Source organism: Melospiza melodia, chromosome 3 (assembly GCF_035770615.1).
Source record: "Melospiza melodia melodia isolate bMelMel2 chromosome 3, bMelMel2.pri, whole genome shotgun sequence".
In the NCBI taxonomy this organism is placed as follows: Eukaryota; Metazoa; Chordata; class Aves; order Passeriformes; family Passerellidae; genus Melospiza; species Melospiza melodia.
This window is the reverse complement of record NC_086196.1, coordinates 103553264-103578313: the sequence shown is the minus strand read 5'-3', so window position 1 is coordinate 103578313 and position 25050 is coordinate 103553264. Positions and strand designations below refer to the sequence as shown.

Sequence of the window (25050 nt, the reverse complement as noted above, 5' to 3'; positions counted from 1 at the left end):
TAGTCTGGGGCCCTGTGCTGCTTTCTCAGCATGGTAATTTAGGCTGATGTATCCCCTGCTGTCCCAGAAATTAAAACAAAAACAGTTCAGTCACTTTTTCAGAAAGAGTTTAGGAGCACTTCTTTCCTTTGTACAGAGACCTCATCTCTTACCACTGCCTCTTCAAAGATCTGCAACCTCTGCTGCTGAGCAGAGCAGATTGATGTTTAAGAAGAGAGGTTGAGCTGAAGAGTTTTTCCAGCTGTTCTGAGGAACAAATTAGTGAACCTGGATCACTTAAAAATGTAGGACCATGAATACCTTGGTAGCACTTGGTGCTTAACCATGACTAAAAGATTTTGGTGCCAGGCTACAGAGTCTGTGTGCCTGTTGGTTTCCAGTCCTTGGTGCCAGGGCCTGTGCCAAGTGACTTCCTCACGTTCTGAGCAAAGTGGACTAATGGCAAATAAAACCTCACTCACAAAAAACCCTTAAAAATGTGGCTGTCTTAGAGCTCAAGATTGATGAATTTCATTCTTCCTCTTCCCTTTTGAACACTGACACCTCCAGTGGTGTTCCAGCGTCCTCTTTAATGGCTGACCTGTTTTGCAACATCATTCTGGTCTGGCAGCTCAAGAGACAAGAGCTTTGGGGAAGGTTGTTTAATGCTGTTTTAAACAACAGTGACAAAAACCTCGGCACAAAGTGTTGTATTATAAGTCTTATGGCTGTGAAGGCAGGAGAAATGTGAAAAGTAGAGACAATCAAGCAACCACCATTGCTGTTCATGCACAGTGATGCTGTTTTTAATTATATGGTCAAACACATTTGTTTTTCCCCTGGGACACCTTCATTGTTCAGTCAACAGACTAGGAGTGTGAATTGGTATTAGATAGTGAATCAGACTTTTTTTTGGTAGGACCTCTGCTTTCCTTCTGCCAAAGTGTTGTGAAGGAAAAAAAAAAAGCCTGCACTTTGAAAAGTTGGGTATTACCTTTAGAGAATAGTATTGTGTCACTTTTTTTTTTTTGTTAGAAAGTTTTTGTTTGTGTACTTTTTCCTGTGCCAGCTCTCTGTAAGTGGTCATTAACTTCGTCTTCCTCATTTCATGGTTACTCAAACAGAAGCCATATTTACGTAAGTGAGAACTTGCAGCTGAAATAGTCAGTGGGAACTGTGGTCTGAAAAAACAAAATGTAAAGTTATGTGAGAAAATAAATTTCTGGCATCTGTGGGTACTAGGGCTACCAAAAAGAATGGTGATGCTTTCAAACCTCCAGAGACCTGTGTGTGAGTTCCAGCAGGAGAGCTGTTCAATGCATGGGAGTGTGCAGATGTCCTGAGGCACTGCTGGAAGGAGTAAATAAACTGGGCCATGTCTGGCCCACCTGTAGCGTGAAACTGGTTTAGAACATGTGGACATTTTCTTCTCCTCTTATGTTCATTGTCATCATCAGGGCAGTTTGCATGTGTTCAGACTGGACCATGTGCTGATCAGTAAAGGCAAAACAAAAAGCCTGTTATCATTTCAATCAGTGATTATCCTGTGCAGGGAATAAAGTGTCAGGTATGTAGTCATGTATTCAAATACCGAGTTACCAGGCATAGGCACAAGAGGAGCAAACTGTGCCTTCAGTTGCAGCTTAATTCTTAAATTTTGAGTAGTAGATAGTTCTCTGATAACGATACCCCGAAACAGCCTTATGCACATGGTGAGCAGCATGTACCAAAATGATAACATTTACACATTTTGTATGAGCTTTTATAGTTGAAATACAAATATTAGCAACCATTTCTTTGTTAAATAATAGAAAGCAGTTGGATAACACAGTTACATTGCTGAGATCATTCAGATGGTGCATTTACTCCTTGGTCATGTTTTCTTGTCTTAAGGATCGTGTCCAAAAGAGTTTCCCCCATCCTATTGACAAGTGGGCAATAGCTGATGCCCAGTCTGCTATTGAGAAGAGGAAACGAAGGAATCCGTTATCTCTTCCGGTAGAGAAAATCCATCCCTTGTTAAAGGTAAGCAGTGATGGAATCTTGAATTCAGAACACAGTTAGAGGTCAACCTCTTTGTTTTATATAATGTCTGTGTGCTGCCTGAACTGTGAACTAAAAGACTTAAGAATATTTGTGTTTATTGTGTAGTTCTAAGTGTTCCAGTTAATGGAATATATTTATTTCTGAGTTAAAAATCACTCAATTCTCTCTTGGACAAACAAGGCCAAGAACCCACTGTATAAGTTTGATTTTTTTGTATTTCATTTTCCATGACTAAGAAAACACACAAGAAACTCGTGGAAATAGCCCTAAATGTTTAAGTGAGGTTTTTGGAACAGTTAGTTGGCTCTTGGCACTTCCACATTTAATAGAACAGCATCTCCAATGTCACTTCTGTTTCTTCTCTAGGCCTACACACTCCTGTGTTTCTATTTCTAAAATAGGCTGTGGGTATGTGGGAATCTTTATTGAGCAGGGTCTTAAGCTTACTGACTGGTTTGAGTTGTAATCTACAGTGTCTGTTTCATCAATGGAGTAACAGTGGAATGCTTTTTTGTTTTTTCCTTTTCAGGAAGTTCTAGGCTACAAAATTGACCACCAAGTGTCTGTTTACATAGTAGCAGTATTAGAATACATTTCTGCAGACATCTTAAAGCTGGTTGGGAATTATGTGCGGAATATAAGACATTATGAGATTACAAAACAAGATATTAAAGTAGCAATGTGTGCTGATAAGGTAAGCGCAACTCTGGTTTGTCAACTTAACAAACAACTAAATCTATAGGTAATTTTGAGAAGACAATGTCTTTTTCTTAGTGAGTACATAGAATATTATATCTTCTAAGAAGAAATTAATGTCATAAAATATGGTTCCAGTAATGGAACAAAACTACCAGAAAGCTAATTGAGCTTATAAAGCTCCTGCTTGTGCATGTTAAATCTCTCTTTCTTTTGATTGTACCTGCCTAATGTCAACAACATGTGAATACTTTAAAAATTACAGTGAAGCAGCCCTAACTTAAGACTGCATTGCATGTAAAAAGTGGTGTTTCAGTGGGTCAAACAAAACCACCATCTCCTTAGCATCTCAGCCCAATTTTCCTTAGTAGTGAGACATGGGCCTGGTGAATACAGCCTGGAATCTCCTAGCAGTGTGCTAGAACTGTATCTGTGAAGGAAAGTTAGAAATGATGGGGTCTCCTTGAATACTTGGATTATTCCATGTGATTTCCTACAGTGGTGATGCTGTAATGTCCCCTTCCCCAGAATTAGTTAGGATTCTCATTTTAACCCAAGTTCTGTGTACAGTCACTGACTCTGAAACATGAATCATCTTCTGTTCTTAGAGCTTCAGAGCAGGGCTTCGTGCAAAGTGTCCTGCATTTTTCTGCTTGCAGAGAGTCATTGTAATGACTCCTGGCTCACACCCCACATTTGGAGGAAGTGTTCAGTGATCCACTTTTCTTGAGAACTTTAAGTTACTGATTGCTTGGTAAATCTTGCTTGGGTATGAATTGGGACGTTTGGTAGTCACAGTGTTTAGAGTTCCTGTTGTGAGTGTAGTTCTGCAACAGGACTGCTTTCTGAAGCTCTGCCCTTCCTCAAGGGTTCATTTTAACGAGAGAGCTCAGCAGTTAAGGACAGAAACTGGGCCAGTGTTCACTGCAGGTAGATCACAGGGTTCTGAGCACGATCATGTGTGAGTTCCTGGTGAAGCTAAAGCTGAAAAGCCAAAATACACACAACTTTTAACTTCAGACAGTGTCTTCAGAAACTTAGATTGTGTACTGCTGATTCAGAGCAATAGAACACAGCTAAATGCTAATTGGTTTTGTGTACTTCACCTTTTAAAATTGCAATTGATTTTAGGACCATGTTCTTGGAGAGATGCCTGGATTGGTCTAAGTGACTGGGAGTCTTCAGAAATTGCCACTGCAAATAATGACTTGCTAATTCATAGCAATGGATGTTTTGTAATGCTCACCTGATTGCAGAGTGATAATACATCAATCTTATTGCTTATCAGTCTGATTTCATGGGAATAATAGGCTGTCTTTATTGGCAACTTAACTAGTCAATCTTGAGAAGATTCTCATTTTGTGGATTTCCCTCTCTTTGTGGCCTAGGTATTAATGGATATGTTCCATCAAGATGTAGAAGATTTAAGTGCACTAACATTATCTGATGAAGAACCCTCCACCTCAGGGGAACAAACCTATTATGACCTAGTGAAGTCATTTATGGCAGAAGTTCGACAGTATATAAGGGAACTGAATCTCATTATCCGAGTTTTTAGAGAGCCATATGCCTCCAACTCCAAACTGTTTTCATCTCATGTAAGTATTGTACAAACCACAGACACAAAAGGCACCTACTATCATATCTATAAATATAGGTGGATACTTCCCAAACATAACTGTTGTTGAGTTTAATGTATCAGCAGTAGAAAAAGCACTTTTCTTGAGTTCTGATATGGAAATAGTAAAAGAGCACTTGCAGGTTTTGTAGGACTGTGGAAGAAACCTTCCCATGTACTTATGTTCACTTACAGGCCTGTAATTTTGGTATCTGTCACTGCTCTTTGTCATGTTTCAATAATGTACATTTGATATATTTTTATATATTCATTATTTTAAAAATACATTTTATGATCTTACATAAATCACTATATTGTAAAATTACTGTAAAATCTTGTTCTATTTAAGGAAGTTCTTGACTTTCACATCAGAACAGAGTAGCTTTGCACGTTTGACTTTTGTCTTGTTTTGTTGCAGGATGTGGAAAATATATTTAGTCGTATATCAGACATCCATGAACTTAGTGTGAAGTTACTGGGTCATATAGAGGACACTGTTGAAATGACAGATGAAGGTAGTCCTCACCCACTAGTAGGCAGCTGTTTTGAAGATATGGCAGAGGTAAGAGAATGGTGTTGTCTGTTTTGGTGGGGTTTTTTGCTATTCATATTTTAATACTTGTAATTAGATCTCTGTTCCATCTGGCTTTCTTTGGTTTCAGATCTCTTCTTACAACCCCACTGTGATGAAGGGACTGTCCAATTTTTAAAGTGCTCTTATCTTTTTAGTCTCTAAATCTCAGTTTTTAGAGTGGCAGTTTAAAGTTCAGAGTGGAGGTGAAAAAAACTCAACATTGATGATGAGGAGGTTCCTGTAAAACTAGAAGCTGGTCAGCCTCTTCTCAGTGCCTGAGAAGATCAGCACATCTTCCTGGACTTCACATCCAGCCATGTGAAGGACTAAAAGGTGGTTGGCAGAATCCAGCACAGATTTCTGAAGGACAAACTGTGGCTGTCCAGCTGACTGCTTTCAGAGTGATGGCTGTGTCCATGGACAAAGGGAAGAGCAGTTATTATCTCTTATCTGAACCAAGCAGGGCCTTCAGCACAGTCTGTCATAGCATGGGGGAGCTGCAGCCTGGATTGTAGAGCATGGGCAGTTGGCTGAGCTCTCGGGCTTTTAAAGGATTGTTATCAGCAGCACAAAGGTCACCAGCATTCCTCAGGGTTTGATACTGTTTAATGTCTATCTTGGTGTTGTAGAAGGAGGTAAGCCTTATCTAGTTGGTAGGTGCTGCCAAATTGTGGGGAGACACACAGGGGGACAGAGCTGCTGCTTGTGGGACCTGACAGGCTGCTGAGAAATGGACCTCTGGGAGCCTCTTAGAGTTGAGTAAAGGCAAACATGAAATTCTGCACCTGAGAACAAAGAACCCCATGCAGTGTCTCAGCTGAGGAGCAGCACTGCTTGCCAGGGCTGGGAGATCCTTGGAGATTGGATGTGAAGGCTAACTAGCTCCTGGGTTGTATCAGGGAATGTGTCACTGGCAGTTCTGTGTAGAACTTGAGACCAAATCTGGTGTGCTGTGTCTGGTTTTGGGCTTTCTGGTACAGGATGGGCAAGATAGGCTTGTAGTGAAGGTTGCAGGATGATTAAGGAGTTGGGGCCCATGATGCAGAAAGGGTTGAGACTGCTGGGGTTGTTGATTCTTGAGAAGGATGAAGCAGGAGACCTTACTGCTGTCTTTAGTTACCTGAAGGGAAGGTGTGAGGATGACCAAAGCAGATTCTTCTCAGTTGTGAACGGTGAGATGAGTGAGAGAACATGAAAATGGCAAGAAGACTAATCCTGATTAGATACTGGGAGGAGAGGGGGAAATTTGCAATGAGAATAATTGAACATTGGGATAGGCTGTCCAGAGAGGTTTTGATGCCTCTGTTCTTAGAGTTAGAACTCAGCAGGATGAGAGACCCTGAGCATTGTCAGCCAGCTTGAATGATGGATCTGTCTTTGGCTCTGAGGTTGGCACTGCTTTAAACAAAGAATTGGACCAGTTGACTTCCAGAAATCTCTTTTAGGCTGATTTAATCCATGAGTCTGTGCACGTAAAGGTATGGATTCTTCTCTATAGATGTTTTGGGAAAAGTATGCAGAAAAGTCTCTCCTATATAGGATATGTATTGTCTATAAGAAATATGGAAGCTAATCTGTTAAACCATTTTGTAAACTGATGGCATGCCTGCCCCTGGCAGAGGGGGTTGGAACTAGAAGAACTTTAAGGTCCCTTCCAACCCAAGCCATTCTGGGATTCTGTGATGGTAAAATTATTCTGTCTCTTTTTAGGAGCTAGCATTTGATCCATATGAATCATATGCACAAGATATTTTACGACCCGGGTTTCATGATCATTTTCTAAGTCAATTATCAAAGCCAGGAGCAGCATTTTATTTACAGGTAACTTGCCTTTTAATAAGACACGTTGTTGATATTACTGTGTTAATTACATTGTCTTACTGCTTCAGTACATGTATTGCTTTAAGACTGAAACTTATTTTGTTTCTAGTCAATAGGTGAAGGCTTTAAAGAAGCTGTTCAGTATGTTCTACCCCGGCTCCTCCTCGCCCCTGTTTACCACTGTCTTCATTATTTTGAACTGCTAAAAGTAAGAATATTGTGTAAATCTGATGTGTTTGGGGATTTGGGGTTTTTTTTCATGGCTCTCAGTGTTAAGTGAGAGCTTTGGATACACAGGTGTAAAATCTTTTACTAGAATGTGGATAATTAAACTGCTGTGTTGGGAGAAAAGCAGGCTGTGTGCTCTGCAGGTGGATGATATAATTAACTGAATATCAGCTGATAATTATTTCTGTTAAATTATCTATCAGTCTAGAAAGTAGTAGAGATCTACACACTCATATTCTTGGAATGACTGTTTCAACAGTGCTAGGAGGTGATGGCACATGGCTGTATAACAGAAAATGTCAAGCTATTACTTCGTAAATTTGAAATCACAGCAGGATTCCCCTTCAGACTTCATTTTATTTTAATAAAAGCTTCAGTGTTCTTGCAGAGTGCACTTCCCACAGGATTGTAAAGGTGATATCTTTCCTTCAAAGGGAAGGCTTGGTTAATATTTATACTTGGGCTCTTTGTAATTAGACCTTGCATTGATAGGGTAACAATAACATACACATATAATAGCTGCAGAATGTTACTCTGGGTCACTTCTCAGTATTGCATAATGATCCTTAAGGATTGTAAAGCATTTTGAGGAAAATGTTCCCATAGGAGCTTCTTTTGGGCTTAATGGAAATTCATAAGGTATACAGTGTTCCAAAGCACTATTTATGAAAATTTGGATCAGAAGTAAACAAAAAAACTAGCAAACAAAAAACCAAAGCAATTTTTAAGAAATGTGTTGTGTTTCCTTGAATTGGTTGGTTGTCTTTGGATGAGCCAGTAGTTGATCTTTGGGCATAAGTGTCTACAGTTGTAACTTCAGTTTTAGTGATTTAGATCTACATGTACATCTTTGTCACATAGCATGTCTTGTATAACGTGTTTTTTGAAAAATTTTGGGATGTATGCCTGATCTGTTTGTCTCATTCATGGGTTTGGTCTGACTTCAGACATCTTTAAAATACGAAGCATTTCCTTTCCTGGCAGTCCATTGGAAGTGAGGTTTGACACAGCTTGTTTGTGTTTTGTACAATAAAGACAGACATAAGGTGTCTCTGCTCATGCTGTTATCTCACAGTGTCAAAATGCAGTACTGAGGGCTTTGCATACTTGCATGCGAACATGGCACTGTATTACCTAATGGACAAAGCATGAAGGATTAGTGCTGTGTGACACCCAGGCAACTGCCTTGCTTCTTGCCACTGGCCATTTTAGGGGGGGAAAGGAGAACACGTGTGCCTATGGAATAGGGAGCAGCCTGTGTTTGCCTTTTCTAGGGCAGGCTAGAGTCTAAGCTGACCCCTCTCCTCCAAAGTTTATCAGTCTTTTTGCAACTCATCACCTCTGCTGTGTGAAAAATTCTTCTTTTCACATTCATGCTCTACACACAGAAACACAGTCCTCTACCCTGTGTCAGTCTGATATTGTTGTGCTGGATTTTATTCTGTATCTGATAACAAGCTCCCAGGTTTTCTTCCCACCATGTTGCTCATGTCACATTTTAGTTGGACACCTGTCAGTGTGGTCTCAGCACACACATCATGTACACAGGGAGGGATAGTAGGTGCACATGAAGAGAGAGGTGTCATCTCAGGTTGCAGCATCTTCAGCTGTCAATGAGTACATCAGCATGCAGTTCATTATGAATCCCTGCCTCAAATAGTCTTTGCTAGCAGTAATATTTTCTTCCTTATATCTGGAATCTTTGAACAGATTCCAGCTTGATTTTTATCTGCCACAGAAGGATATTTGTGCAATTATATCATCCTGACAGTTCCACTGATACAAGATACTGAATTCTCTTGTGTGATGAGAGGCCTGAGTTAGTGATTGCAAGCACGTCTATGAATAATCAAGTCAAAAATGCTATGATAATGGACCTCTGGTTATGAAGAGACAAAATGTTGGCAAAGTAGCATGTGGAAAAACATTTGATTCCTCTTGAATATAGATATACTTAAGGATAGAGAGGTTAGCATTTATCTTTGAGATGTGTTCTATAATGTTGCATATTTTGAAGTTATCTATTTAAAATGCATTTCAGTTACCTTCTAACTATCCAGACTACCAAAAAAAGTAAATTTCTATTCACTAAAGGTTATCCTATTTAGAAACTGAAGCCTTCCTGAAGTTGGACAGGGTACCAGGAATGCACAAATGCATGTTCTATTTTTAGCTGAATATTCTTGCTGTTACATTGTTGGGTAATTACTGTAGGACTAAGAGCTGTGTTTTCCTTCAACCAACCTGAAAGTCCTCAAACTTTTATATAGGAACTACATAAAATAGCAGCTTTGTGTGAAGCTGCACTTTTCTGCAGATGTTCAGATAATAAATGAGCATAGAATCATTATTATGATATTTAGTAATTGAAAAATGAGATTTTCAAGACCTTTGAATTGGGCACTGTTTCAAATGCTGCACATATGTATGTATGTATGATACTCTTTCATTGAGTGAATAGATTACTTTAAAATTCTTCTTTTTCCAGGTCGAAATGCTGCAAAGCATATATAAACTTTGCTTATATAAAACAATATATTTTGGGCAACAGGAGAACTTGGTAGGGATTTTGTATGGTTGGGGTTTTTTTAAGCCAAGTGCAGACTTGTGTCCCATGGCTTAGGAATGGTAACTATCGTCTCTTTGCTAATATATTTTAATATTTTAAATTAATGCTAATATTTTTTTATATTTCTATTTTAATTGGAATTCTGTCTATAGTATACTAAAAACCTCAGGATACTTTCATTTCACAGCAGCATCTATTATGTTTATTTATTTTTTCTCAAACTTTGTTCTTAGATGATAAGTAACTTTTCAGATTTTACTGACTGGCAATTCAGCTGAAGTAGGAATACTCCTGACTTGAACATTTTGTCTTCCTCTTCCACCATGCTAATGGTAAAAATAATAATTCTGGTTTGGCAAGGTCTTTCAAGATGATAACCTCTCCATTTCCCAACCTGTTGGTATTAAATTTGTTACATGTTGCTGAAGGAGGCACAAGGTAGTACAGTGTTAGTTTAGGACTAGAGTATCTTGAGTTTGATGTCCTGAGTTTCTTGCTGTGTGTTTTATTGGGCAGCACATCCCAAAGTATTTTGGGCTTTGACTTCACTTTGCTTCTCAGCCTTGTTTCACCAGTGTCGTGTTCCAGACTGTAACAAATTGAGTGAATTCGGTTTGCAATGCCATCTGTTAAGTGGTGTAACCCAGCCCAGGGTGGAGAATCACAGCCTTAATTAGTTGAACTTTGTCAGTCTGCAATGGTTTTACAATATCTGCAATTATAGATCATTGTCTCACAACACTGTCTGGGCTGCTTGTCTTCAGTATGAGCACTGTGATTATCAGGTTCTGTTGCTTTAGTCAATTTGCAAAGTATCCTTTAATTACTGCTAAAACCAGTAAATCATGGACTTGAACTAGCTGTGAATTATTTCTAGAATCTATTCACTTAATATCAGCACAAGATTTTACTTTCTGAAATCACTTTTTTTTTCTTCAGTGCTTCTTTCCAAGGACAGTAACATGTATGCACAGCACCATTTGAAATAAATAAAAAGCAGAAGTATTAAAGTTTGACATATCTTTGTGTATGTAGGTGCAGATGTGAATGATTTATTAGACCCACTGGAAATAATGTGTAGTTCTGGGTCTCTGTAACAGATGGAGGTCTGTGTGTTAAAGAAAGTGTAGCTTGACCAAACTGTTGCTAGTGTGTGATAAGGACTACCTGGTGTATTTAGGTGTTTCTTAGAAAAAGCTGGGATGATGTAAAATTTGGACTGAAGTCTAAGAAGAGGTTTCCTAGAATGTGACAGTAGGTAAAAAATTTAAGAAACTTCATATTGTTAAGCTAAGAAGACTTGTATTACAGCTGGAATGTTGTAAAGGTACAGGAGTTGTGTCATGTGGTAGAAGCCAGAGCTGATACAGCCAGGTGAAATGAGGAAATGAGATTCTGTATTTACTTCTTGCTTGTGGGGTTTCATTGACAGTATTTCTATTTCTTTTCTCCTTTAAGTGCTAGTGAGTTTATGCCTTAAGTCAGTTGTGTGTTCATCAGCCAAAAGGGAGAAGCTGATAGGGAAAAATAAAACTTTGTCACACATTTGTGGATGTGTGTGCACTTTTCCCAGAAATTTGGTTATTGTTAATTGAATTAATTGGTCCTTAATTCTCTTTCTAGCTGTGGCACTCGTTGATGTGTTTCCTGTGTTTGTATCAGCTGAATCTGTGCACGTGGGTGTCACTTCATTTGTCAGTGATTTGTGTCATCTGTTGTGGAGGTGTAATGGGGCTGCATGTTTTGCTTCTTAGGGTTTTTTCCTTACACACAGGTGTATCTGGGATTTTGAGAAGCAAATGTCTCTTTCCAGGAAATTTTCTAATTATTTCTAATAATCTTCTTTCTAAATAGGTACTTCTGTGAATATTTTTTCTATTATCTCTCTAAAATTGCTTTTCTGCAAAACCTGGATAAAATATAACAAAAGTGAGCATAAAATGTTCCTTGTGACCCTTTGCCTTCCAGTCCTCAGTGGCACTGAGCTGTGTCAGTCAATCCTGCTGGCCCTGTAACAGCAAAGGCTGTACTTTGATCCCTTGAGGCAGGAGTAGGATGTCACAGGGCCAGACTTCTCTGGGAAGTCAAATGAAGCATGTCCTGAACTCCAGACTTACAGCTTCACTTGCGTGTTTACCGTAGTGTTCCAAAGTCCTGTTTTCCAATCAATTTTCCAGAACCACCTGCATGGCAAATGCTCTATAGTCCTGTGGGAGCTAGAAGAGCTGTATTAACTGATTTGTTCCCACTTTTCAGTGGCTGCTGTTAGTGATGGTGGAGAGCATTTCAACTTCATGGCAGCAGCTTGTGCTGAACACCCAAGGCCAAGCTCCCATGAAAATGGATGGGTGTTACACGAATTTGTTCTTTTTTTTTCCCTACTAAATAAAAGTTTTGACAAAATCCATCAAGGACTGAATGTTAAGAAGCTTATTTTAGCTGGGATTTTCAACTCCTAGTTTTTGTGACTATGGCAGTCATGATACAGTCTCTGATACACTTGCATTGTTGCATAATCTTTTTAAAACCATCTTGTATTTCCCTGTCCTCTTCTCCTGCCACCTTGCGTACAAAAGGCAGATCTTTGGAGAGAGGTAGTGCAGTGGTTGAGACTTCCATATGCTTGCATCTCTTCACTGGGAATACTTCTGGATATGGAGCTATGGATTTAATCCCACTGCCAGCTTTTTTTGTTTCTCTTATAACAGTGGAGGTTTATGTTTTCTGTCAATACTTCAAGATATTCAAGGGAAACAGGAAGGAAATAACAAACACAAGTGGAACAACAAACACCATTTATGGTTTGTTCTTGTCATTTGCTGTTTCATTTCACTTCACCTGCTGGTTTTTTTTACTTAACCACCAGGGTTCCTCTTAAAATCGGCAGGATTTTACCCTTGCTTCTCAGAATGATCTCTGAAATTGTACATTCACCTTACATAGCATCGAAATATTCATACATTTCTGTTCAAAAATTCATACATTTCTCTCCAAACATAGAGGTGTCATCCAGTTTTGCTTACAGCCTTGCAAAATTTTCTGGCAAAGATTAGACTTGAATTGTTTTGAAGCAGAAAAAGTGGATTTTAATCCACTTTGGAATTACAAAACAGAAAGGGAAGATGTTTTTAAATTGCATTATCTTTACTTTGATGGAAAATTTGGGGGAAGAAAATGGAAGACCTCAATTTAAAGTGTGGAAGCACGTAGGTAAATGAGATTTCAAATACTGATCTAACTAAATGTTATAAACTAAATTATGAGTTTTGAATTTCTAATGTGTTCTGCAGGTCTGCTAATAGTGATGAGACAAACCAAAGTGACAGTAAGAGAGAAGAGAGTTTCAGAGCATGAACTCTCTGGAAGGATCTGTGTGAACTTGTACATTTGTTGCAGAAAGGTAATGATGCTGCTGTGGAGGAGACATCAGCACATGCAAAAAAAAAACCAAAAAACCAAACCCCATATTTCTGAAAAATGCAGAGCAAATGGGTTTTCTGTACTTTGAGAAGTCAAGCCCTCCTATGGGCAAAGTAGCCATTCCCAGTAATGGAATGCATAAATGGCTGCTAGTAGCCTATAAAAATTCTGAATGTTTAGGAAGTAGTTTTGTGAAAGCCTCAGAGAAGACATTTGAAAAAAAGACTTTGCTTTTCTATCCCTTCCTTGGTGCAGGAGATGCTGAGTGTGTAACCTAACATTGATTGCGTACTTGAATCCCTTCTCAGCTGCAGAAACTGAGAGCAAACTTGCAGAAACTGAGAGCAAAATTGCACCTCTTCCTGCTGAGGAGACACCAGGTAAAACACTTAGTAGGGTGCTGTAGCCTTGTAGCAGATTTGGAATATGATCTTCTGACAGGCTGTACCCCTTTGTGGGAATGCTAATGGCAAATTGGCCACATAAGAAACCTTTTGAACTGTTGAGTTGGTGAAACATCAGCTGACAGACTTGTGTAGTGAACAGTTCTCAATGGGTCTTCCTGACTTCTCCTCAGTGTCCATCCTGATTTTCAAAATGACACTTCAGAGTAATGTAATTCAATTCTGAAACATAATTATTTTAATTTTACACATACACACACACTCCTTCCCAAATGAGAATGTTCACATTGGATAATCAAAGTAACAATTCCTTAAATTCATATCTTTCTTTAGCCCAAATGTTTTTACCTTTTTTGGCCTCAGATGACATTTGATGTACTTGAATTTTCAACATATATTTAGGATCTTTTTTCAGTCACATAGTAAAGAGGTGAAGGAACAAGGAATCTTGTACTAAAAGTTGAAATGCTTTTTGTTTTCCTCTGTTTTGATGCTTTACTTGTCCAGTATGCTTCCTGATGAGTTGATCATATTTTATATTATGAGTTAAACATAACATGAAATGAAAGGTGAGGGCCTTTTGAAATGTACTTCCAAGAGAATGCATGAAGGCTTTTTGTAGCTAATTGTCTGATGTCTGAGGTTTGATATTTGATATGTGCTATTTTATGTAACTTTTAAAAATTAAACTGAGAAGACATAATTAAACTTTGAGTAGAGAAAAGGTTTTTATCATTGCTTCAGTAAGATACTAAGTTCTGTTCCACTGTCAGTGCAACCAACACTCCTGCTGCAATGTAGACCTAAATAAACATAACTGTATGAATATTTTTACTGCACTGTGCTCAAGATTGTCTGAGTTTATATGAGAACAAAATGACTTTTCAAATTTCAGTGTATTGAAGCTGTGTACGTATGTTCAGGAATATGGCATGTGGAGTTCCTTCAAGGTTCAAGTGTGAGTTGCTTTTTAGTCTGCTAGCATTTTCCAGAAGTGCATAGTGTTCCCTGCAGTTGTCCCCATTTACTGTCCCAGATTATTTCCTGATGCTTTCTAAAAATTCAAAGTTTCTAGATATGAGAACACTTTCTTTTGTCCCCAGTACTCTGCTGCTTTGGGCTGAGGTTTTTTTGGTTTTTTTAGGAATTACAGAAAGTCAGAGGATGCTCTCAAGTATCTGTGCTGTTGAGCCACCTTCCAGTATTGGTTTATGTCCAAGTGCCAGCAGACCTGCCTGCCTTGCTCAGAGAAGAAACCCTGTTGGTTTTATTGTTGATTACAAAATAGCTCTGTCTTCTGTGTATTGAAGCTGTGGTCTTGATTCCCAGAGGAACTGGGGAACTTGCAGTTTACAAATTTCAGTGGTTGGACTTCATCTTCTGGGAAGGCAGAAGTCTAGGTTGTGATGCAAACCCTGAAGTACAAGACTTCCTATCTGTCATGACACCTGCTGCTATGGTTCTCCTCTGTATTTTCTATCACTGTATTTCCAGAGAGATGCTTCTCTGACAGGATAAGAGGTTAACTACCACAGTCTAATTGTGCATTGCATGAGAAGGATTTCTTTTCTATCTCTTTGGAATTTATAAATATGTAATCCTTGTGGTATGCAACAGGTAGAACAAAATACCTTGTCTTCCATTTCTTGGTATCTCTTCAGAAATTGTGGTCTAGAATGTAGACTACTTTCTTTTTGTTAAAGACTTCCCTAGCAGTCTATTTTCCAAGTTTTTTCCCTTGAATGAACAGGGTCTTGTGCCTGGAGTATTGTGAATCACATGAGTGATAAGCTAATATTTTCTCATAAGATTGTTAAAACCCACAATCTCTATAATACTACTGATAATCAGAAGTCTGCACTTCCTTCACATAATATTATAATATTTTTTGTAGTATATAGTGCACTTTCTGTAAAAAACAACAAACAAAAGCAAACAACCCCAAAACAAAACCCCCTCACCACTTACTTAGCATCTCCCTGGTTTCTTCATTAGGGGGCACTGCACAGCTATAGAAGAATGAGTGAGATTTGCAGAGAAACTTTCTGGATGCCCTCCAGTTATGCCATTTCACTTTCCACCTTTTCTGAACTGTCCAGGGACAATGTAAGATGGAATCATTGCTGTAATTTACACTGAGTTCTAGTTAAGTCTGGTTTTGGTAACTGTACAGTACCATGCTGGAATATAAACTTCCAAATTCCTGTGTCCAGAGAAGTGTCTCCATAGTGATTCAGATTATTGCTTGATTTGCCATTTGTGTTTGTGTTACACAGAATACAGCACAGATTTTTGCACAGCACTTTCTAAATGTTAAACCTGGAGCATAATTACACTCACTGGATTTTTATTTAGTTTCTAAGTATTAACTGCTTTCTCTATATGTAAATATGTGTTTTGCTATGGGACATGGATAAATACCAACATTTTTGCAACTGGAGAGAGGTTGCTGTAAAAAGCAACATAAGAGCAGAATGCTTTGCAGTAATGAATGTTACTCTTTATTAGTTTGTTTCTGAAGAGAATGTACAGAATATTGTAGGACCTAGTAAGGCGTATTTTCAAGGAGACCTGGCTTAAACAATCTCTTCCACTGCTGAAGTGTAGCAACCCAGAAATTGTAGGAAATCCAGCCAGACTGTTTTGATGGAAGTTTGTAAAAAGGCAGCACACAAGGCAAAGAGCCTTCTCTGAATCCTTGTGCAGGAAAGATGCAAAGTCTTAGAGGTAGTTACAGCTTTTTCAAAGATTTCTTTCAAGACTTCTGCTAGTGGTGGACTTCCCTCCTTGGTCTGAAATCCTCTCTGAACCCAGATCTGCAAAACTGAAGCAAAGGGGAGATGATGCCTCCCTAAATCTGGAGAGTAAAGGAATATGAAGAGGGTAGTCTGCTCCTTCTTGGATGATGTCATGTCCCTAAGATCTTTTGGGGAGTAATGCTTGTTGTGGTGCATTCTCAGACCTGTTTCAGTGGTTGTTACTCAAGTAGGCTCTCCCACCTAATGCTGCTTAGGTTGAGAGCACAAGAGATGACACTACATGAATCAAAGCTGCCTAGAATAAACTTTGTAGTCATCCTTATGGCTGAAAACAAATAAAATAGTCTTTGGCATTGACAGCTGTTGCATTGGATGATTAACTCGAGTTAGGGAAAAATTAGTGCTGTTCTCTGACCCATTAAAATATCAAATATGACTGTTGTATTCTGTTGGATTTTTAAGGACAATACCTATATTTTACACTGGAATCAAACAGCACAATTTTACTTTTTGCAATGGTGTCTTATTCTGGTTCATACTGGCCTTTGTTTCACTTCTACCACCAAAACAAATTCTTCAATTGTGTGGAGTTAATTCTTGGTGTGTGATAATCTAGAATGCTAGTCTGTTAATAATTCTGCAAATGTTGTTTCAGTTTGACATCTAAGCCACAACTGTGGTCACTTATTTTTTCTCTCACGTGAAACATTTTAGTGCTTAAATGAAGATTTGAGATGCAAATCTTCAATTTAAGCAATCTTAAGCATGGCAAATCTTGTTTTAAAAATTTACCTGTCATAACAATAGTTAGACACAAAATATTAAGTGTTAACCCTTCTTAGCCAGTTTTAGTTTCGTTTTTAAATTCAAAGTTCATTGTGGCTCTGGGCAGCTTGATTTGTGTTGGCTCTGCAGTTGTGCTGGAGGTTGGCTTGAGATGATTTCCAAGGTCCCCTTCCACCTGATTTATTAATTAGGCTGTTATTCATGAGGTGAGAGTCCTTGTAATCTTCTATTTTTAGATGCGATGAAGGAATTCTGCTTAGCTTTAGGTCCAGCTTGCCTGTTCCAGGATGTTTGTGTGTTAGGGACTGATTTGATCTTGTCCTGTAGTATGGTGTGTATGGGGATCTCCTTAATTTCGTGTTCTCAGGATTTAACACCTGAAATGGGTTCCAGTAAGGAGCCGTAAGGGAAATCAGACCAGTTTGAGATAAATACTGCATCTCTGAGTGTGTTTGTATCTGAGGGACCTTAGTGACTGTGCTGGATTTTAATGAGATTAAGCTCTTAGCAGAGAGTTGTCTCTCACCTGTGTCAGTAACACACCTGGTTATTACCATTAACTTTTATAACAAGCGGGAGCGTGGAAAATCAGCAGAATGTTAGATTTCTTCTTCCTGGGTCAAACTTCTGGATTTGCTCGCGCCAGAATGTTTGTAACACTTCCTGTCTTTGACTTTCAATGTTCACAGCAATTGGAAGAAAAAAGTGAGGATGAAGAGGATAAGGAGTGCTTGAAGCAAGCAATAACTGCCCTGCTAAATCTTCAAAGCAGTATGGAACGGATATGCTCCAAAAGCCTTGCAAAGCGAAGGCTTAGGTAAACGTTTCCGCTTTTTCTGCTCTCTGCTCTTAATGCTTTGCTATAAATCCAGGGCTCCCGGTTTCCTCTTTTAGTAAACAATGAACAAAATAGTTTGTGACAAGCCTGCTTTTTCAGAGGAAGTGACATCAAAGCCAAGATAATTTGTTATTGTTTTAAAACAGTTCTAATTTCTATGTGTCCTTGCAAACTGGTAGTTGAGACGTTCTGAGAATTCACTGGTAAGTAGAAAGTTGCGGCTTTGGTGGGTTAATTGTGCTCAGATAATAAATATCCACCTCAAAATATTCTAAAAGTAACTTTCTGTGTGGTTAGAAGGTAATGTTCTTGAATTTGAAACTACTCTTAAAATTGTTTCAATATTTTTGTTGCCAGACAATTTTTGTGCTGCCAAGGGTAACCTTTAGGCTTGAACATGAATGCAGTTAACAGCTTTTTTTTTTTCTGAATGTACTTGCTTCATATTAATGCCATCTAGAATTGTTCTGTTGGTTATGGAAGTGAGTGACTTGTTGGGCTAAGGAGCACTCACAGCTTGCCTGCCTCTGGTTGTTTGTGTTTAGGTAAAACATCTATTGCTGAAGATAAGTAGAAAATTTATCAGATGAGATGCTTTAGTCAAAACTTTGCAATGGTGCTGATATTGAATTATGAAATTGCATTCTCAGTGCAATCCTTACTTCTCAGAAGGATGATCTGGTGTTTTTGTGTTAGTGGTGGTTGTGTTTTTTTAAAAACATGTGTACTAACAGGCTGCCTTTTTCCCATCCTCCACTGAAGTGAATCCGCATGCCGGTTCTATACTCAGCAGATGAAGGGGAAGCAGCTAGCAATTAAGAAAATGAATGAAATCCAGAAAAATATTGATGGTTGGGAGGGTAAAGACATTGGACAGTGCTGTAACGAGTTCATCATGGAAGGAACACTCACACGTGTAGGAGCAAAGCACGAGAGACACATATTCCTCTTTGATGGCTTGATGATTTGCTGTAAGTCAAATCATGGCCAGCCAAGACTCCCTGGTGCTAGCAATGCAGAATATCGACTCAAGGAGAAGTTCTTCATGCGAAAGGTACAAATCAATGATAAAGATGACACTAATGAGTATAGACATGCTTTTGAAATCATCTTAAAAGATGAGAACAGTGTTATTTTTGCTGCTAAATCAGCTGAAGAGAAAAACAACTGGATGGCAGCATTGATATCTTTGCAATATAGAAGCACGCTGGAAAGGATGTTGGATGTAACAATGTTACAGGAAGAAAAAGAGGAGCAGATGAGATTTCCAAATCCTGAGCTTTATAGATTTGCAGAACCCGACTCTGAAGAGAATATTGTGTTTGAAGAAAACATGCAGCCCAAATCTGGAATCCCCATCATCAAGGCAGGAACTGTTGTGAAGCTCATCGAGAGGCTGACATACCACATGTATGCAGGTGAGGCACTTGGTTTGTGCAGCCAAAACTCAAGGTAGTAACTAGTTCATGCTTCTCTCTCTGTGTTAAATACATGCAGCAAAATACATAAAATGAGTAAAAACTGAATATGTTTGGCAGTTCACATGGGATATTACATGTGCATGAGATTGTTCTCATGCAGGGGTGGGGGTGGGAGCCTGCAGCCTGCAGCAATTGAGCTCCAGACAATACTTTTTCCTTTGTGCCCAGCCTACAAGAACTGCCTTCCCTCCAGACTTTTAAAGCTGGGTGACACAGGAAGGGCCAGCATTGTGGGAGAGAATTATGGGCTTAGTGTATTCAGTTCAGGGTTGTACTCTATCAGCTGTGTCCATGCTGGCTTGCCATGGAAGGACCAATATCAACTTGACAGATGCAGTCACTTGCATACTTTGTCCTCAGAGCTTTGCCTTGATCAGAACTTCAGTGAGGATTTGATTTAAGGACTTTAGACTTAGGGTTTCTGTTTGTGTTGAAGTCTTTAGACATTTATGTGGTTATCCAGGCTGACCTCAGTGTGTGGGGTTCTTCTTGATGGTAGCCCAGGATTTTCATAAGCTGTGCTGCAAAGCATAGGCTTGTGTTTGGGGTTTGGATTTTTTTTGTCCTGATTCTGTCTGTATGTCAGTTATTCTGAAACTTCATGCATCTTGATATTGGTGCTTTTCATATTCAACAATTTTTTTTCTTCCTTTTTACACTCTTAATTGTAGATTGTTCTTCTGCATCTCAGTCCTAGATACCCTGCATAGATCAGGAATATTTGTTTGAAAGAAGTGAGCAGTAAGCAGAATATAATTTCTATAGTTTAGTACTCTGTTTACTTTTTAAAATACTTATATTTAATCTCTTCATTACTATTCTTACTCTTCTTTTAATTTTCCTAATGTTTACTATAAAGCCAAATGCAATTTTGTGCTGGCAGTTTTTATCTGAGCAGTTTTGTAGCTGTCTTCATTTTCTTGTAACTTTTTAAACTTCTAGCTCTTGGCTTTGTATTTTATAGGCATGATTTATGACATAATTTATGTCGTACCTCTTGAAAGTTAAATCAAACAACTCAGCCTTAGAGAAAGGGAAACACTTTTCTATTATTATTTTTAAATCTAGTATTGCCTTTGCAAAAGAATTAGCAAAAAGTATTGTATGAGAAAACTGAGAATATAGGTTCTGAGAGGTGGCCTGAAAGACTTTGACCAAAAGGATAAAAATAGTTGTCTTATAATGTATGTAGCTTGTCTTTGTAGCCTTAATCATCTTAGTGGATGTGATGCTGCATTGCTACATTGTGCATAATTTCTCAACACTCTTATCTTCTATACCTTCTGTTTTATAATTGGTTATCTGTGAGGAAAAACATCATTGTTCTCACCATTCTGTGCAGTCTTTTCCAGGGCAGCAAAGAAATAAAAGATAGAGTGACTCAACCAAAAATACTCTGTTGTACAGGAAACACGATCCATTGGTGATGTAAATCATTGAGGGGTTTGTTGCATCTTGTGAGATGCAGTGAGAAGGGCAGCAATTCTCCAGAAGTACCAGGGTACCAGGTTAGCTCTTTCACACATGTATCAGCTGAGTGCAAGGCTTCTCCTCTGCTTGGAGACCTGGGAGGATGAGTGCCTTGGTGATATGTAACCAAACAGCTACAGACTAGAAATGCTTTTCTTGCCCCACACAGAATTGTCTATCTGTAATTATGATCTTTAAAGTCTTTATTGGCTTTATATTCAGATGCCAGAACAGGAAGTGTGTACCTTTCTGAGTCAGTTTTTCTGAAATTCAGTGTGCCTGGTTATGGCAGCCCTTGATCTGCCAGTTTAAAGACAGTATTTACTATAGCTGTGGCTTTTCTCTAGGTATTTTTGTAGGTCAAGTGGTGCAAGAAATAATTACAGATATGCTTTGCAAAGGTCATACAAACTGTTGCAGTTTAGTTGTTGCTGTCGTCAAATCAGGTCTCAATTTTTTGTAATATATGAAGATCCACGCAGTCCACCTCATTTGTAGATACGGATGTTGGACCTTTTATTTGTCATCCCTCACCCTCTTGACAAATGAGAAACCATTTTTTCAGCCAGAATTTCTTTGCTGTGCATCAGGGAAAGCTCTAAGGAAACAATTCTGCCAGGGGTGGGAGGCATCCAGCTTCTGCAACAGCTCAGACAGGGAGACAGCCCTGATGGCCACCTGGTCGCAAGGTGTGGCAGACTCTCCAAACTATCCTGTGGTGGAGCAGCAAAAAAAGAGAGAAATCTCTGCAAAAGCAGTTTTCCATGTATTTTTACATGAGAGAAATTGCCCTGCAATTAGAAGTTCAGGTTCTGACCCTATTTGCTTATTGTGGTGGGTTTTTCTTGTTTTAATGTGTTTTTGCATTCATTATCTCCTCTTGCCCAATTCTTGATTCAGAGCAGCTGGATTAGGTGGTACCAACATTTTAAAGTCATGGCATTTTTTTTATCTATAGGGCAGCACTCTTCTATTTTTAAAGCTTAGATATGTTAAGAGTGCTTGTGCGTCATCATAGTGTCCGTTTCCTTTCTTAAGGAATTCAAGGGTGATTATTTATAAATCCTCATAGAACAGTTATTGTTCTTTTTTAGCTTTCAAATTGGCTGCATTGAAGAGAGAATTATCACATGAGCAGACATCCTGGCTAACTGGTGTTGTCTGTATTTTTTTAACACTTACTCATATATTGTACACTATTTTGAGTCACAGTCGTTGCTAGTAAGATAACAAAGTTAGATTTGATTTTCTGATCTGCTTGGTTTGAAATTCAATGTGTATTGTGGATTTATCTGCTGACCCTACCTGTAAATAACAATAGCTGCAACTCAGAGCTTGCATTGATCTGAAGATCTTAATTGCTATGGAAGATCTTTTTTTCATGTAGACAAAATCTCTTATTTAGAGTACATGCTGTGTACAGATTGCAAGCTGTGAAAGCATGAGTGCTTCTTTAGCACAGCAGAATTTGTGTATTTTCATGATGAAGATGATGTGAACAGGGATGACCTTTTTTGTGCAAAAAGTATGGGAGTTCTGCCTTTGAAAATAATTTTGGACTGTACAGTTTCAAGGACTGGTGGGAAAGGGGTTATGATTAGGAAAATGGGGTAATGGAGGACATGTGAGAAGCAGAATAGCTAATTGTTTAAGGAATGAGAATTATCATGCAACAAAATTGCAAGGAAATGCTGTGTTACATGGCAGAGTTAAGGTGTGCAGCACATCACAGTAAACTGTTGCCCAAATGAACAACTCAGTGGGATCTAAGGAAGTTGGAATGTTCATTCAAATGACCAAGATCCTGGTAAAGAGTTAAGGAGGATTTAAAAGCAGCTCTTAAAAATCCATATTGCAGGAAACAAATCCAGTAGAGCATTAGGTCAAATAATGCAGTCTTTTTATCCTACATGTTATAGCCTACAGTAATTCTTGCTTCAAGTCCTGTGAGCTCCTCTTCAGCCACTCTATGTTAGGACAATTACCAGTAGGGGTTTGGTTTTCAAATCTGGATATGGATTTAATATGCAAAGCTGTTGCAATGTGCTCATTAATTCTGTTCAGTGATAACAGTGTTAGCCTTGTTTCTAGTCAGCTCTGTGCAGTGCCAGTGAACTGTCACTGCATTTCCTCATATTTGAAAACAAATGGGTTTGCTTTTGTAATTATGAGAGACACTTTGGTTTTCTGATTGTTTTGATTGTTTTTAAGACACATTTTCATATTTTAAATTAATTGATATGTAATTAGTCAATTTAAATGAAATCAGTTGATTTTCTAGAAGTGAAATAAATATAACCTCTAACATAGCTGTCAGGTGAAAAAATATCTAGGCTGCCTTAACCATGAGTAGTTATCAGTTGTGCCTGTTTAGGGGAAGTATTCTTCCCTGGAAGAGGCCATTTCTATCCAGTGCAGAGTGACTTGATGTGTTTTTTGAGCTCTCATGTCCCAGTCACTGTCAAAAGTAAAGTTGTTTACTCATAAATAAAACCATCTATTCATTAATTTCAAAGTCATTGGAGAAGACTCCTGTCTTTTAACAATTGGGGGAGGAGGAAGTTATTGTTGTGAACCTTCAACAGAATGAAAATTGGTTTTAAGTTCTACTTTGTATTACTGTTTTAGGAGGTTTTGAACTGTTACCAAAGCCATTTTGGTTTACATCATCTTCTCTGTAAGTTGATAGGGTGACATCCTTAATTTTAACAGATAACTGAAGTTATTGTAAAAGAAAAAAAAAAAAAAACAGGTAATTGCTGACATAAGTGTAAAATTATTCTTTGTCTTAGATCCCAACTTTGTTCGGACTTTTCTCACAACATATAGATCCTTCTGTAGACCTCAAGAGTTGCTGAGTTTGCTAATAGAAAGGTATGCCACTTAAAAATACTGTTCTTATGAAGTGCATTTTTTTTTTCTTTTTGCTTGGAGTGTGTAAGATCCTGGCTTTCCAGTTGGTTTTGAGTCACTTCAAACACCTTTTTAAAAAGTTGTCCAATTCAAGGATTGCCAGTAAAATGTATACAAGTTTATATCCAGAAGCTTGTGCCCAAGACTGGTGTAACAGAGGCCTAGTGCTTACGCCCATCTTCTGTGCTAGGTTTGAAATTCCAGAGCCTGAGCCCACGGAAGCCGACCGTATTGCCATGGAAAACGGAGACCAGCCCCTCAGTGCAGAGCTGAAAAGGTTTAGGAAAGAGTACATTCAACCTGTGCAGCTGAGGTGAGTGCTGCATCCCTGGGAGCCACCCTGAATTCCTTCTGGAGTGCCACCTGTTGGCTGCCCTGGCTCCTGGTGCTGCCAGTGGCCTTTCTTGCAGCTGCTTTGAAAGGGAAGACAGACTGACTCTGGAGTGATTCTTTATTCTTTGCTCTTGCAGAGTATTAAATGTGTGTCGACACTGGGTAGAGCACCACTTCTATGACTTTGAAAGAGATGCTGACCTTCTGAAACGTTTGGAGGAGTTCATTGGAACAGTAAGAGGTATTTACAGTTCCTTAAGTGCTGACATTTATCCTAAAGCATCCCATTTCAGAGATACAGAGTGTGATCAATTTTGCTTTCAGGAAAAACAGGACATTATTAAATACTTATTAAATAATAAATACTATTATTATTAAATACTTATTAAATACTTCATAAAGAGCGTGAAATAGACTTTCATTAAGCCCCCACACACACTATTATTCAAAATCTGGCTCTTGTTCTGAATAATGATTGTTATTTCCATAAATTGAGTTTTGTTGTAGAGGGACTGGAATTAAATTTACATAATGTTAAATATGTTGATTACATAAATGAATTTTGCTGTAGAGGAAATAATGAAAAATAAAAAGAACTGAGTCATGATCAGGACAGAATAATTGCTTTGATTGTCATTTTAAACTTAACCCAGGGGTAATTTTTGTAAAGTTGGATGGTGGAAACCATTATTTCTTTGAAACAAGAGTTTCCAGCTACTTCACAGTGCATATTAGAATTGTAGAACACCTTGCTGTTGTGATTGTACAGACTTTTCCTGTTTCCTTTTAAATAAAGCCAAGACAGACACAGGAGCAATTTGTAGGAAAAGACTGTGTCAGAGAAGCACTTAGTAGTTATTTAGCCACTAAAAAGAGGGGAGAATGGGTAGCTAATTCAGTGGGTGTTACTGGTAAATTTTCAATGGACTGGTGCATGAAATTCTTATGATGCAGAGCTAAAAAGCCTTTTGGCCTTTCAATTTTATTCTCAGCTTTGATGGCAAATGCAGTACAGGAAGAAGCTTCTCCCTGTTTGTTATTTTGACTTTCTAGGTTGTCTGAGGGAATCACGTGCTCTTGCCCAAACTAGAAGGTTCAAGGTGTTTGCAGAAGTG

At 38.5% G+C, this 25050-nt stretch overlaps 1 protein-coding gene across 4 annotated transcripts in view; it reads left to right on the top strand.

Moving 5' to 3' along the window:
• Positions 1 to 25050, top strand: part of SOS1 (SOS Ras/Rac guanine nucleotide exchange factor 1) — a 43255-nt gene that overhangs the window by 9118 nt on the left and 9087 nt on the right. For all 4 annotated transcript variants that reach the window (XM_063152418.1, XM_063152417.1, XM_063152419.1 and 1 more), the window contains 11 exons: positions 1873 to 2004; positions 2555 to 2719; positions 4110 to 4319; positions 4758 to 4901; positions 6624 to 6734; positions 6844 to 6942; positions 17590 to 17717; positions 18501 to 19156; positions 23482 to 23563; positions 23793 to 23915; positions 24073 to 24176. In XM_063152418.1, coding sequence (XP_063008488.1) covers positions 1873 to 2004; positions 2555 to 2719; positions 4110 to 4319; positions 4758 to 4901; positions 6624 to 6734; positions 6844 to 6942; positions 17590 to 17717; positions 18501 to 19156; positions 23482 to 23563; positions 23793 to 23915; positions 24073 to 24176 — 1954 coding nt within the window. The remainder of the gene's footprint in view (positions 1 to 1872; positions 2005 to 2554; positions 2720 to 4109; positions 4320 to 4757; positions 4902 to 6623; positions 6735 to 6843; positions 6943 to 17589; positions 17718 to 18500; positions 19157 to 23481; positions 23564 to 23792; positions 23916 to 24072; positions 24177 to 25050) is intronic.